This window comes from Lichenostomus cassidix, chromosome Z, assembly GCF_008360975.1.
Source record: "Lichenostomus cassidix isolate B80296 chromosome Z, HeHo_3.0, whole genome shotgun sequence".
NCBI classification, from domain to species: Eukaryota; Metazoa; Chordata; class Aves; order Passeriformes; family Meliphagidae; genus Lichenostomus; species Lichenostomus cassidix.
In genome coordinates this window covers 1,502,129-1,516,237 of record NC_139511.1, presented here as the reverse complement: position 1 = coordinate 1,516,237, position 14,109 = coordinate 1,502,129, and the positions used below count along the sequence as shown (strand labels likewise).

The following is a 14,109-nucleotide window of genomic DNA, read 5'->3' as shown; positions in this document are numbered from 1 at the left end:
TTAAGGTCCCTTTCAACCCAAGACATTCTCTAATTCTATAGAATATTAGCAGACTATTCTTCCCTTGACATATCAGTGTCCCATTTCCACTAGTGGAAATGTAACAGGAATACTGTATTTTTCAGAAGTATTAAGTTCTGACCCATTTTTTTTCCTGTCTGAAAATGGGTTATTTCTTTATTGCTACTCATCCACAATTCTAGCTGCCTAAAGTCCCCCAAAGCAGTTCATAGAGAAATGTGGAATCCCTTGCAGAATGAGGCAAAGAGGAGTAGAAAAAGGTAAGTTTGAAAAACTTACGAAAGAAGTGTTTGTCTAGAACAGTGATTTCAATACTGAGAAAAAGTTTTATCAACTTCTAATGAAAATAAGAAAGTTAGGAAAAGAAAGACACTAAAATACTGCAATGAAGCACTGTGTGGGATTTTTCTTGCATATGCTGCATGTTTCTTTACATTATAAAACCAGCAGAACTCATCAATCATTAGGGAAATATGAAATGCTTATAGATGTAGTTCTTTAATCCAATACCAAGCTAATACACTAGATTACATTGCACATTCTTCTCCTCCCCGCCAACATTTTCCTTCTCTCCTTAAACAGGACTCCTAACATGTTTCATCATCACATTAAACATACAAAACCCATAAAAGACAGCTCCATCAGCAACTCTCACTCTCCTCCTGGCAGGTCTTGCCGAGCAAAATAATCCACAGCATGAGAAACCCAAAAGGGATTTCCCACAGCGAGAATATTCTGACCATTGCTTTCCCTCCTTCTGGGTTTTGAATTTAAAATCTAAGCACTCTCAAACATGATGTAATAACTTTAGGAGGTGACCAAAACCAATGATTTGTTGTACAAAAACACAGATCAGTGCAGTAGGAAAGCCTCATGCACAAGAACACCAGCTCCCAATGAAATTATTCACTGGACTAGAAATTCAGTAAGAACTTCTTAGAAAAGGATCAGATTCTTACAGAAGAAACAGAAAAAACTCTCCTTCAGATGAGCACCCAGTGCTCCTGCTGAACTGTTGTGGGTTTCTTTCTTTCCTTTTTAACAGAGGGAGGTCATCCTGCTTTCACTGCCCCTGTGCTCTGGGAAATCATTATCAACCATTCTGCCAGGTGCAGGAAGCCAACAAAATGAGAACTGTGTCTAACTCTTTTTCTCTATACACTCCCTGCTATAGTGACATAGCCTTCACTCAGAAAAATAAGAGTCATCTTTTTGTGAATTCCAAACTGGGGATTTTGAAGTCACCTAAGATGATCCCTCAAACAGAAAAAAACAGTATTTATCAGTGTTAACACCCATTTGTTTTTGTTTTCAAAATTGGTGACTTTACTATTGTTAAGCCAAGAAAGAGAAACCTTTCACCATAGGGAATCTATGCATTTGCTTTGCGCAGGAACTCTTAATCAATGCAATGCTTGAAATGTCAAAAGGAACATGGAAGAGCAGATTTAATTTATATGTTGACATACATTTATTTAATCTCAGCCCTATATGAAAGCTTGTCTAATGTAGGAACTGGGGAGAAACAACATCCACTGGGCAGGGAGAAGGAAGGAAGAAAGGAACTACATGGATACTTCTTATATTCCAGATAGAGTCCAGAAAATGGTTTGGCCTACAATTTGCTGTAAAAAACACCATAATCTCCTCCCTTATGAAATAATTTTGCTACTGAGAGAAGGGCTTTAGATCAAGTATTTGACACACTTCTCAAGGAACACACAAATCTAACCTTTTTTCACTGGGCATGAATGAGAGAAGCACACAAATATGCCAAAGACCCATTCTCTTACTGAGGTTTCAGGGTGGGGAAAAAATCCCACAGGCTGAGCCTTTCCTACTGATAATTTATTGTCCCTTCTCCTTTCCAAAAATTCACCTCACTACGAAATACAGCTACCTTTAGCTATTAAAATGTTACGAAAATATTTAAAAACATCTGCAATTAAATGCTTCATGGATTCCAATCTGCAGATGGAACTTAGATACACATTTGCTCAAGAATCTGGAGAAGACACAGAAGAGTTACTTCAGCATCACTCCAAGAAATTATGTATTCTTGAGAAAGAACAAAACATTGCATATCCATGTGCTAAATGAATTCATTGTAGCTTTGACACACAATTTCTGGATTTTAAAGTTCTCTGGCCATGTCCCAAAAGATCATGAACCCCATCTCCTCCATCACTGGGGACATAATGCCCATGAAATGGTTTTCATACAAGCTGTGGGTCACAGTTTAGAAAGTGTTTTAAAAGGAGCAATAAAGAGCAGTAATAATTTAAATTAATGTATTTTTCTTTCCATTATTACCTGTCCCAGTCCATGCACACTGACAATCAGTAAGAAGTATACCAAAGCCAGTGCCTAAATCCTTTTCCCAGGAAACCTGTAGAAAATAGGTTGCTTCTGGATCAGAAACTGGATGAATTCTGTTCAAAGTCTTCTCCATCTTCCCAACACCTGTTTAAAAAAATAAGATAATCTTTGTTATAACCACTGGGGTGCTTAGCAGGTTTACATAACTATCTTGGGGGTTGTGTGTGAGGGGAATATACAAATACAAGCACGCTCTATTTATTATACTATTCTACTTTCCTCCCAAAATTCAGTTTGTCAGAAAACTGGAGGCACTTGCAAACATAAAACTGGATTATAATAAGTAAGGTTTAAAAGAACAGTGCCAACAATTAAATGTATTTGAATAGCCTCAAATCAAGAAGCTGTCAGGAAGCTGGGGGACAGGAAATTACTACACAAGCTCTTCCCCATGGCTCTGTTTTTAACTCACTGTCTGCTATCACCCGAAGTACAGAACATTTAACATAATTCAGAAGAATCAATATTCATCTGGAAGACTGCCACGTGAAAGCTGCTACTGAGATTCACAGCAAAGCAGAGGGTGTAGCAAATGCCAGAAACCCAAGCGAAATATTTTAAGTATTGGATGCTACAGAGAACAAAATATATGATGTTACAGTGAACATTTTTGCTTTATAGAAAAGCAACATGGCAACCTGTGCTTGACCTAAGACCTTCTCAAGAATCCCATGTATTTAAACACAGCCTAAGCAAAGTGACTGAAAAAAGGTCACTCTCAGACTAAAAATAGCATGTGAAAGCCCAGATGAGATATTTAAACTACATGTACTGAGTACAGTGATGGTTGGGCAGAGATCAAATGCTCTATCAAGGTCTCCATCCAAAGTGCAGCACTAAATAATCATGATTAGCATCAGTTCAGGCCCTGAGGGGACTCTGTGCTCCAAGCAGGACTAGAGGGAAGCTCTTTCTTTGCTTGTGGACATTGAGAACCAAAATTAGACACAGATTCAACTACCATTTGGCTTCCCCAAAATTTGGCATGTTCAGGTTAGGAGGAGCAATTCTAATTGCAATTGACTGAACTGTGCCTCACCCTTGCTCAACTCTGCACCCAACAATTTAAAATACTTCTCCCTTGCCCAGACAAGTGCACAGCATTCAAAAGAATCAAAATATATGAATTTAAGAGTTGGTTTTCAAGCATAAAGCTTTGGTATTTACATCCCTAAACCACCACTGAGTTTACTATTACAGATGTCATACTCCACCTTTCTATTCCCTGAAAATGCACCCAGAAACCAAAACGTCACCCAAAATGTATTGAAAAATTAATCTGAGTGTAAAAAACCAAAGTTTTCTATTTCCTTCACAAACCAACTGGCCATTTCAGAAAACCTACAGTGTGTGTGTGCACTTGTAAGCAAGAAAAAAAATTAAATATCTGGGGGTAGACAGCTGGAACAATGCCTTGGCAATTAGTGACTCCAGAAATAAAGGCATTTTAAAGATTTGTAGAGCACCAACTGCCTGGACACGGGTCAATAAAGAGCACAGGGCAGGAAACACAAGTAATGGGTGCTCAAGCACACAGACATGCACTCTCCTTTGCTTGCCAGACTTCCCTTTTGCTTTTTGTTAATTACGGAAAAATACAGTCTCTTATGAAATATTTTCATAGAAGTCCCCCTCTGAAAGACAATGTTTTTTAAAAAATTTCACTTAAAGACTGTAAGACAATACAAACAATACACAGGATATTGATGCATAAACATGCAGTTCAGTAGGAAGGTTTTGCTTGTTTTATGTGATTTTTATCACAAAGTAGAGCAGCATTCAGTGAAAAACACCTGCACTGGAGGCTTTCTTATTCACACAGACTGTTTATAACAAAAAACAAAGCAAGAATATTACATTTTCTGTTTATATTATGATAAAGGGAATGAAGCATCAGTCACTCCTCAGTCAGAAAAAGTGAGGTCAAGAGTTACACAGGAAAGAAACCTATTTATTTATTTAAAGATGCACTAACAAGGTCTCTACGGCCTGAGACTAATTTAATCTGATACAGTGATACTGGTTTCCCATGCACACATTAGTATTCCACTCCAGTGATGCAGCATAGCTAAAAATGAAGGTTCTGTTTAGACAACACTGTTTGTACACCTGTGGTAAAACACAACCTCCACAGAATGAGACACAACCCAGAATAATGTCCAAACAAATGCAAAATACAGTTTTCCTGCTTTTCCAATTTTTATTGTGCATGTCTGAAAGAAAGCATTTTCCAAGAGAGCATAAAATGAAGACACTTTTTCTCCCAGCTTTCATCTCCTCCACGGTGCTCATTGACCTTTTGAAAGGAGTATATTACTTTTCACTCCATGTTCAGAAGCTGCCTCAGTAAGCAGAGCTCAGCCAGACTCCATTTCCAAGCACTCGACTGTTCCAACCCATCAGCAAAAGCTCAAGGACTCCTGGCTGTATACAATGCCCATTATATACTTCTCTCCAAGAGGTGGAAAAAACCTCCTTCATAAAATCAGTCTGACCTACACAGCACATAAAAACATCACTGCAAACAGTAATATTGTATCTTACTGCTTTTCCTTTCGCAAACAAAACTATTACAAAAAAAAAAAAAATTTCCAAATGCCTTTTCCCCTTATCCTTTTTATATCCTAAGAACACAACTCTGTAACAGAGTTTAGTGTTGAGTCAATGGATAAACTACACACAGTTCAAGCATGAATACAGCAAAAAATAGGAAAGGAGTTACCCACCTACTTGGCAACAAGCAGTTGCCACTAAAGAAATGAAAAATACAGACAATAAATCAGGGCATATTCCCTAATAATTTACTATAGGGTGACTACATGCATTTCGTTCACTCTAAAGGTAAATCTTAATAACAGATGTACAGCATTGTATTTCTAAAATAAGATGTATTGCTCTGTACTTTAACAGGTAAAATAAAACACTCTTCTCATAACCAACCCACCCCAACACAGCCACCTGCTCACCAAAGTCATCACCCCACGAGCTTTAAATGTGTCAAGCCTATGTGACCCTTCACAGATCAAATACTTCCACCAAGTCGAAACTTCATTATGAAACAAAGCCACAAATACGAAGGAGAGGAAAAACCTCAAGAGTTATTTTCACGTTCACATCTTTGGGGTGGAAAGGTAGGAACTGTGTTAATGCACAGAAAGGTTAAAACAGCCCCCTTTTTGGAGTTTCACTATTTTTGGAGTGTCACTGTTCAACAGTCCAGCTGCCGGTGAAGCTTGTTAACAGAAAATAAATAAAACCATTGCGGAAAAGCAGACTATATTTTTATTGCTACCCAAATTACTGGGATCACACTGTCATTATGGCAACCTAAAAAGCCCCTCTGAGTCCACCAGACCAGAGGAGCACCCTCAAGTGCTATTCAACAGCTGTGGGCTCTTTCCATTCACCACCTCCATAAAACGAGAGCAGTCTGTTCTTTCCCCCTTGCCCCGATTGTGACAAAGCAAAGCTGCAGAGCAGCTTTGGGATTGGGGCTGCAGAAGGGCAGTGTTTTATCCCTGGGGGGGCACAGGGGGTCACACACCCCAGCACCTCTCCACACCAGGGCCCTGGGGCCAGCCTGCAGGTGGGGACAGCGCAGTCCCACCCCACATGTGTAAATCAGAGGCTTTATTGAGCGCTTGGAACAGTCGGGGATTGAGCTGTTTATCTTCAGCACTTTGTCCCCTGGTCTTTGGCTCCTCTGATGGCCATTAGGCAATGTTTCCCTCTGAGGAGGAATCAGCTGTTGGCTGGTGCCTCTGCCCTCGGAACAAACAGCGCACACAGCGCCTTCTGAATGAACAAGACACTCTTAAAATGCCTCCACAAAGCATTTTATATGTTGTTTTGGATAGCACCAGCCATAGACCAAAAGCCAAGTCTTTCAGGCTGCTCCAACACAGCAGCATTGATAATATTTTGAACTTCAGCACTACATTTTTTCCTCCATGCAGACTAATGGCTTTTTTTTTCCCCCCTCAAATTGGTTGGGCTGCAGGTGTTCCAAACCTCAGCAGCTATGCATGGAAGGCTACATACAGACCAGAAAGAGCTACTATGTCTTTGAAATGGAGCAATTAACTTAAGTGCTTTCTTGTTAAGGAAAAATGGCAGCTATCTACCAGGCAGTTCAGAATACAAGACCACACACTGCTACTAAAGTCCATAGTTTGGTTCCTTCTGACACTGGCCAAACTACAGATCATAACCTAATAATCAGAAGAAAGTTAATAGTTAACTTATAGTGAGAGAATAGGTACTATTCAGGAGATGCTACATGTGCTCATAAGTGGATAATTGGAGATTTAAGACAGTCAAGAAAAGCTCAAGATTGCTTTTAAAGATTAAAACTAGCTATTACCACATTTTCTAACAGAAGGAAATAAGATAATGCCTATATTTATGCATATTTCCAATGATATATTTCACACAAATTGATATTCTCTGGTGTTAATTTAAAATTCCATTAACTCCAATACTTCAGGAGTAAGAACATTAAAATATCTGACAAAAACTTCAACTCCAACTCCATTAATCTTAGAACTACTACTGATCCAACAGGGACTTCCACTTTTTTGCCTTCTTTTCGGAAGAACATGACTGGGCCAACGAACATGAAGAAAAACAATACAGCATCTTTCCTGTCCTATCTCACAATAACCTCCCACTGCCTGTGGCTACAATACTTGTTTGACATTGAAGAAATGAACCAATAATAACCTTCTGCAACTTACAGTTACATCTGAAAGCCAAAGAAGAGAAAACATTAGGAAGAGCTTTGTTTCCTATTACAATTTAAAGGGCTAAGGCTCTTTTGTATTACATGCATCCTAAATTATATTAGTTGCACTTTTGTTTAACGTTGCCCTATATTAAAAGCACAAGGGTTACAATTTTGCCAATAGTGCAAATTTGTCTTGCAGAAAAAAAAAAAAGAACCAAAAATTGGCGTTGGATATGAAGAAAGAGACTGAATGATTTTCAAGCTTTGTGCAGAGGGGTAAATGGGCCATTTTAAAAATTCAGGGCTCCATGGAGATGGTGGTTCCCAACTGCAGAGTCAAGGTTCACATGGCTCACATTTGCACTGCTGCCTTCCCACTGCTTCGTGGCAGCCACAGAACGATTGGAAACATGCACAGACTTTTTGTGCAACTGTCCCCCCTCCTCAAAAAAAAAAAAAAACAAACCCTAAACCAAACCAAAAAAACAAAAGCAAATTAGTCCTGAGCTTGTCAGGCTCCACGGGACAATAGGATATGGGAGATTTGCCACAAAAGATCTGGAATCCACGATAAGGAGCAACCCTTGTCAGGCTTATTTACTACAGTCACCAGCTGAAAAATGAGGAGAAACAGAAGGAAGCAGACAGTCAACAACCTTTATAGTAGGAATCTTACTAACAAGCCTTGATCTTAATTGCAGCCTGGAGGCAAAGCCCACCCTGGTGTCTTTCATCCCCTTGAAGTCTCAGGCCTAACCCACTACCCACTGCAGGCATCCAGCCTTGCCAAGCTCACTTACAGCCATCTACATTAAGCTATAATAAGGTTAAAAAAAAGGCCTTCAGTGTATTAAAATAAACACTAAAGTGGGCAATTATACTAGTATATACTAGCAAGTAAGTGAGTATGCAAGTAAGGAGATATTTATAAAAGAGGCAAACCCTTCTTTCTCACCCTTTTTGTACCAATTCTTCCCAAAACTAACAGCCAAGCTGTCAAATCCTCACTTTCCAGAATTCACAGATAAGCCAGGATACACTAACTGAACATCATAAAGCTGCAAAAAAACAGAAATAAAATTAAGTCATGCAATCGATCTATTTCCTGACTAAAAAGTTTAATTTTAGTAGTGAAGTTACTGAAGAGTGTGTATAGAAGGGAGCAACAATCAAAGGCAACAACCAGCCCACTCCAGAGGACAGATCTGGGATGAAAAGTCAGAAGGCGTGTCTTGGAGACCCAAACTCCCTTTCTTTGCTGCTTCTGGAAGATGGGAGTCCCAACAAATACTTTGTAACTCTAATTTGGCAGCAGGATGCCCTGGCTTTCCAAGGTCCAACCAAATCAAGTGGTGCCTTTCCTTGAAAACCACAGGCTATTTATTAAGAAAAATAATTTGCTTCCTCCTTAAATTTTTTTTTTTTAAATAATGGACATTCTAAATATATATCATTTTCCACATAATTTCTCTGAAAAGACTAAATTGCTGTATGTTTTGCATGTTTAGTGCTGTATGCACTAAAATTGCTGTATGTTTTGCAGATAAAAAACAGAAAAAGGAAGTTGTGCCAGACACAGCCTTTGAGCCCAGAGTATACAATCAGTAAGAACAAGGATCCAGGAATTCCAAGTTCTTAGTCATATTTTTAAGACCATCACTGCAGTTTTCAGTACCTTAGTATCATCCATTTGAGGATGGTGAAGTTGAGGAAATTTTTGGGGGGAGGGAAAAAAAAAAAACCAGCACGTTTTAATCACCCTTCATCCATCCAAAAATACCCCAATACATATGTCTTTTTGATGTATATTTGGATAACATAGTAGTCTGGCTGAGGTATCATCTGTTTTCCAAAACACTGCCTTCTTTAGGATTAAATATTATCAGGATATCCAACACAAATCTGCTGCACAGATTTCCTTTGTTTTCTGCCTTTTAGTCCTCACACAGACCTACTGCAATCCCACTCAGTCTGATGTGTTTCTCTAAAAGTCTGACTTAACATCACTGAGCAATGGATTTTACTGAAGTCTGCCCCCTTTTTTTTTAAAGTTCAATAAATTCAGTGCTGTTGAATCCACAACTGATACGTAGGCAGGAGCAATAAGTCTAAAACAAAGATAAATGAAACAAAGAAATCCCTGTCAGATAGACATGGATGGATGTAATTCTGTGCGTAGGATTTTCTGAAGAGTTTTGAAAAATTGAGCCCAGGAACCTGGAAAAACTAGTTTCACCAAATGTTGCCACTTCAGTGGGACAAGGGCAGGTATAAATATGAAGGCTTACATACCCTTCTCTCCTCCCACCTCTAGACCCAAGACTTTTCAAAGAGATGGATTATTTTAATTTCCCGTCGCTGTCAAATTAATAATAAAAAATAGGCCTAGGCTCCAAATTGCTTTATCTTACTAAACAGTTTCCTCAGGCATTTTCTTTGAAGAAAATTCCTGTGTTACCCAGTCTTCACTTAACCAAAGTTTTATTATGTTTTTTCTTTCCATCTGCTATTTATCTATTAGAAAATGCAACACTAAACTCCCCAAAAACAAAAAGCTCACACAATTTAAACTTATTAATTTAAAAACTGTAATTCATTTTGCTTTGCCTGACCCCCACAGAAAAGTAATTCACAAGACCTTCCCAAGGAACTGAGATATTCACTTTCAATGCACTTATATTTCAATTTTGCAGCTCTTTATCCAGTTATAGTTATTACTTGGCAGTGAACATCAATTACTCTCCCGATGAATTAGGCTGAGTTAGAAGATAAGGCAAAGAGACACACACTGAACACCACTTTTAGTTGTTTCCACACATGGGCAGAGGTTCAGCACCAGTTTAGCTCAGGCTTTGTGATAATCCACATTTGACAAACCAAAGCAGCACTGAAGCACCAGTCCTTATCTTGACAAGTGCCAGTATTTTAGCACGGAGGGGGCCCAGGACACAAGTCCCACAGCCTCACCAAGCTCTTAGCAAACAAGCAGATCTGTTCTGAAAAACAAAGTAAAAAAAATAAATAAAATAAATAAGGACAGTTCCACCAAAAATTCGGTGGCCACTGGTCTACATCCTCAGCCAGCAGTTGCAAATCTACTGGTTTGTGCTCAATCAGCACCATGTCTGCAAACCACATTTAGAAAGGAAAAAGGACACAAAGAGCTTCTCAGAAGTCACTTGTACTTTTAACATCACAAGTTCTGTACGTTAAAAAAAATATATAAAGCCTCTGAAAATTCATCAGCTCACTGCTTTTCTAAGCAACTTTAATGACTCTTTCACTTGATTTTTTTTTCCCTTTTTTTTTGGTTCTTACTATGGACTAGGCAAAAACAAGCCAAAACAACAAAACCCTACTCAAAAATTTAACCCTTACCCAAGACACTTGATGCCAAGCAGGGGGTCTACTCCAGGAAAACAGCTTTTCAATATTAGTGTTCCTTTACAGCTCCTAAAGAATGCTTGCACTGGAGTGAAAAGAAATCTGCAGGCTGAGATGAGGACACAGCAGGGGCACACCAGTGGAAAAATGCCACTGGGACTTGAGCTGAGAGGGCAATTAAGTACTCATTAGTAAAATACAGCACAAAAGTGCTTTGACACTGCACCGGTTAGACGCAAGTTTGAGATCTTAAAACTGAAATCTCTAGAAAGCAGAGAAGTGAAGCGCCAGAGAGGTCTTGGGGTGCCACATTAAGGATGGAAGTAGTTGCTTTTCCAGATAATGGTGACATAAAAAATGGGGAGTGGGGCACAGAAACAGCACAGAAGGGATAAATATTTTAAAAACAAGTCTCAGTTGTTGCTGGGCTTTCTGGTTCCCAACACATCACTACCTGAAACGCAACAGTGAGGAAACACAACAGCCCTGAAATAATGCAGGTAACACGAGCATGAAAACTCCAGCCTTTGTGCACAGGAGTCACTGCTCCACAGCTCCAACAACCTGTTCCTGTGCAGTTTTAGATAAAGAACCTGCCACTGCATTTTCCTCTCTTTCAGTGTTACAAACACCCTTATTTGTTTTGCACTGTCAAAAGTACCAAACTCAAAACACAAGCCCCAAATTAACAGTATATAGCAAAAACTCCCTCCTCTACCTCTTTATTTAAAGAAAAAAACATGTGATTTTAGGGTAGTCAAGGTTAATAAAATAAATCCCTGAAACAGACAAGAGTAACAAAATTATAAAATATAAGGCACATTTCTCATCTATAGACTTCCCTGACCAAGGCACAGGGGGAAAAAACCCCCAGCTCTCTGATATTGCCTTCAGGAGATTACAAATCATTAGTCAAGTAGGTGTATTACCAAGACACACAAGAATGCTTTAGCTAGGTCCTTGCCTCTTGTTTCCTGAAACAATTATCCTCCATGTCAGCTTTCACTGAAATTAACGTTTCTGCCCCATCTCCCAGTCTGTGGCTGCTGTGTGCTGGACTCGGAAAGCTAAGGTTCATTTTCTCAGCTGGAGTAATTTAATATAAGCCTCCACAACAGAGTCTGATGCTTCCCTCTTTGGCTCAGCCAGCACAAATCTCTCCCCAGGTTTTTGTGAGGCTTCACCCCAAGCCTGACACAGCTGACGGCATTTGGAAAGCCCCAAGCTCTCTCCTTCCTGTCCAGCTTCTGTGCTGAAAAGGGTGGACTCTAAGACCCCTTTGTAGACCTGTAAACAAACAATCCCTTTCATAATAATTTGAATAATTAAAAAAAAAAAAACACAAACAAACAAATGAAGTCTGTGATAGGATATATAGCCTCACTCTTCCTCTGGCTGCATTAATTTTTCTGTCCCAAGATAGCAAGCAATTTGGCTGATGTCTAGATCGAGGGCACAAAAGTTCTCAGTCTCTGTACTCTTAAAAATCACATCAGATCAGTCTCCCTTTTTTACTATTTATTTTACAATCTGTGCTCTAGCTGTCTGCTCTGCTGGAAGACACTCCTTCCCAGAAAAGTCACTTAATAGTCTGCAGAGCAGATGCAGAAACATTCCAGTGTTTTGCCAAGCTTTGTAAATTTGGACAATTTAGTAAAAAAATATTTTGGGAAATCACCAGTACACCTTAGAAAGCAATAACACCAGAGGCACTTGCACAGGGCACACACATAATGAATTTTTTTTTTATTTTTTTCAACTTGGAACTTTTCCTATAAGACCTGTTCAAATCTGTGTCGATCAGATTTGACTATGTTAGATTAGCAAACAACTGTAATTTGTTTAGTAATTATCTCCTACATTTCACCTTAGCTTGTGTCAACATGGCACCATACATAATTCAGTGACTTTTTTGTACCTTGACATACCTTGGACAGCAGTCCTTACCATTACATTATCTGATACTATGCTATATGAATAATCTTCAAATGCACAGGAGTTTTTTGCCACCTTTACCATTTTTCCATCCCATATACAGAGACAAAGGAGGTCAGGAGGACTAAAATCCACAAAGACATCTTGATTACAAAGAGCAGGAGATAAAGGCCTCTGTTTCCTAACCCAGGAAGGGGACAACGCTCAAGTCAGGGATGCAATGAGAGAAAATACTCACTTTGGTGGAAAAAAAGTAATTTCAAGAACCATTTAATGCTATTTCATGACAGCTGTCTAAATTGGATTCCTGGTTATTTAGTAATGTCGGTTCAGAAATTATGCACATGATTTTATGCATTCCCCACAACATCAGCAAGCACTTGATTACATTTCTGCCAAATATAACAGCAAAGAAATCACAGCTGCATCCTACTAACCTTGAAGAATCAGATAATGGTTCTGAGTCCTTGAAAATCTCTCCCTCAGCCCTGGGTGGTTCCACTCACTCAAGGACATGTGCTGCTTTTTGATCTGGGGCTCCTGAGCTCTAACACAACCCCTGAAAAACATTCTCCACCTCCTGCTAAGCCCTAGGTGACAAGAGTTAGGGATTAAAATGTCTCATCTTCAAGTGGCACTGCAAGATAACGAGGACATCAGAAACAGGCATTGAGACAAAACAGCAAGTGACCCTGCGAGGCCCATGGCACACCCATGAGCACATAGCACAAGCATTTGCCACAGTGCCTTAATGAACCCAACGTGCAGCAGAGAAAACCATCTTGAATTACCTCATCCATACCAAAATGGATGGGTTTTGGTCAAAACAGGGCACTGCAGGACATCCAGTGCTCCTGCACACTGGCAGCAGGGATTCTGTGTCAGGAGAAGCACTCAGGTCACCCACGTCAGGCACAGCATCATTATTTCTACAGCAAGACCATCACACCCTGGGTTTTTCCACACTCTCGAGTACCTTGCTCAGTGGTGCATCAGCCCATCAGCTGTACACACCCTGCCCACATGGAAATGCCACGGAAAGCAGGAATGTGAAGGTGCAGGGATTCCCCTGGCTGTAGGAACACTCCCCACTACACACTGCCTGGTGCAGTAAGTGTCTGTAATACGTACAGTTAAAATATCATCAGGCTGAGGTTCATTGCTGCTCTGAACAGCTGCAAAGTCCAACCCTTTCACAGCTATTGTGGTCCATCCTGCTACAGTGCATCAGGTGTGCACGTCTGGTAGGTGACAGCCAGAGGCAGGAAATGGAGAGAAAAAGGAGCCAAACCTAAATGTAGCCAGGGGTTTGGGGTTTTTTCCCCAAAACAGTGTTAGCAAACAAAATACCACATTCTAATTACCTCTGTCAGCACACAGAGCACCACCTATCCATGACAGGTTTGCCTGCAAAACGCACACCCCTCGTGTTCTGCAGCCTCCTTGTCCCACAGGGAGAGCAGAGCAAACGTGTAGCTGTAGCAAAATGCAAATAAGTTTTTAAGCATTCATGCCTGTGTTTGAAGATACTGGGAACAACAGATGTGGGCACTGCATAGAAGCCAAACAAGAGTGGTATCAGCTTTTTGTCAGTCACTCAAAACAGCATTTATCAAAAAAAATCCCCAACTGATTGCATTTATAGTTTATTTTTAAATAAATGG

At 39.7% G+C, this 14,109-nt stretch overlaps 1 protein-coding gene across 5 annotated transcripts in view; it reads right to left on the bottom strand.

Annotated features, from left to right (window-relative positions):
• XRCC4 (X-ray repair cross complementing 4) overlaps positions 1-14,109 on the bottom strand; it is a 63,986-nt gene that overhangs the window by 46,352 nt on the left and 3,525 nt on the right. For 3 of the 5 annotated variants that reach the window (XM_085042820.1, XM_085042818.1, XM_085042819.1), the window contains one exon: positions 2,335-2,484. In XM_085042820.1, coding sequence (XP_084898946.1) covers positions 2,335-2,473 — 139 coding nt within the window. In that variant the 5' untranslated portion in view covers positions 2,474-2,484. Of the gene's footprint in view, positions 1-2,334; positions 2,485-4,696; positions 4,720-12,882; positions 13,027-14,109 lie in introns of those variants that run through there. The other 2 variants (XM_085042817.1, XM_085042821.1) reach the window with 2 other exon arrangements.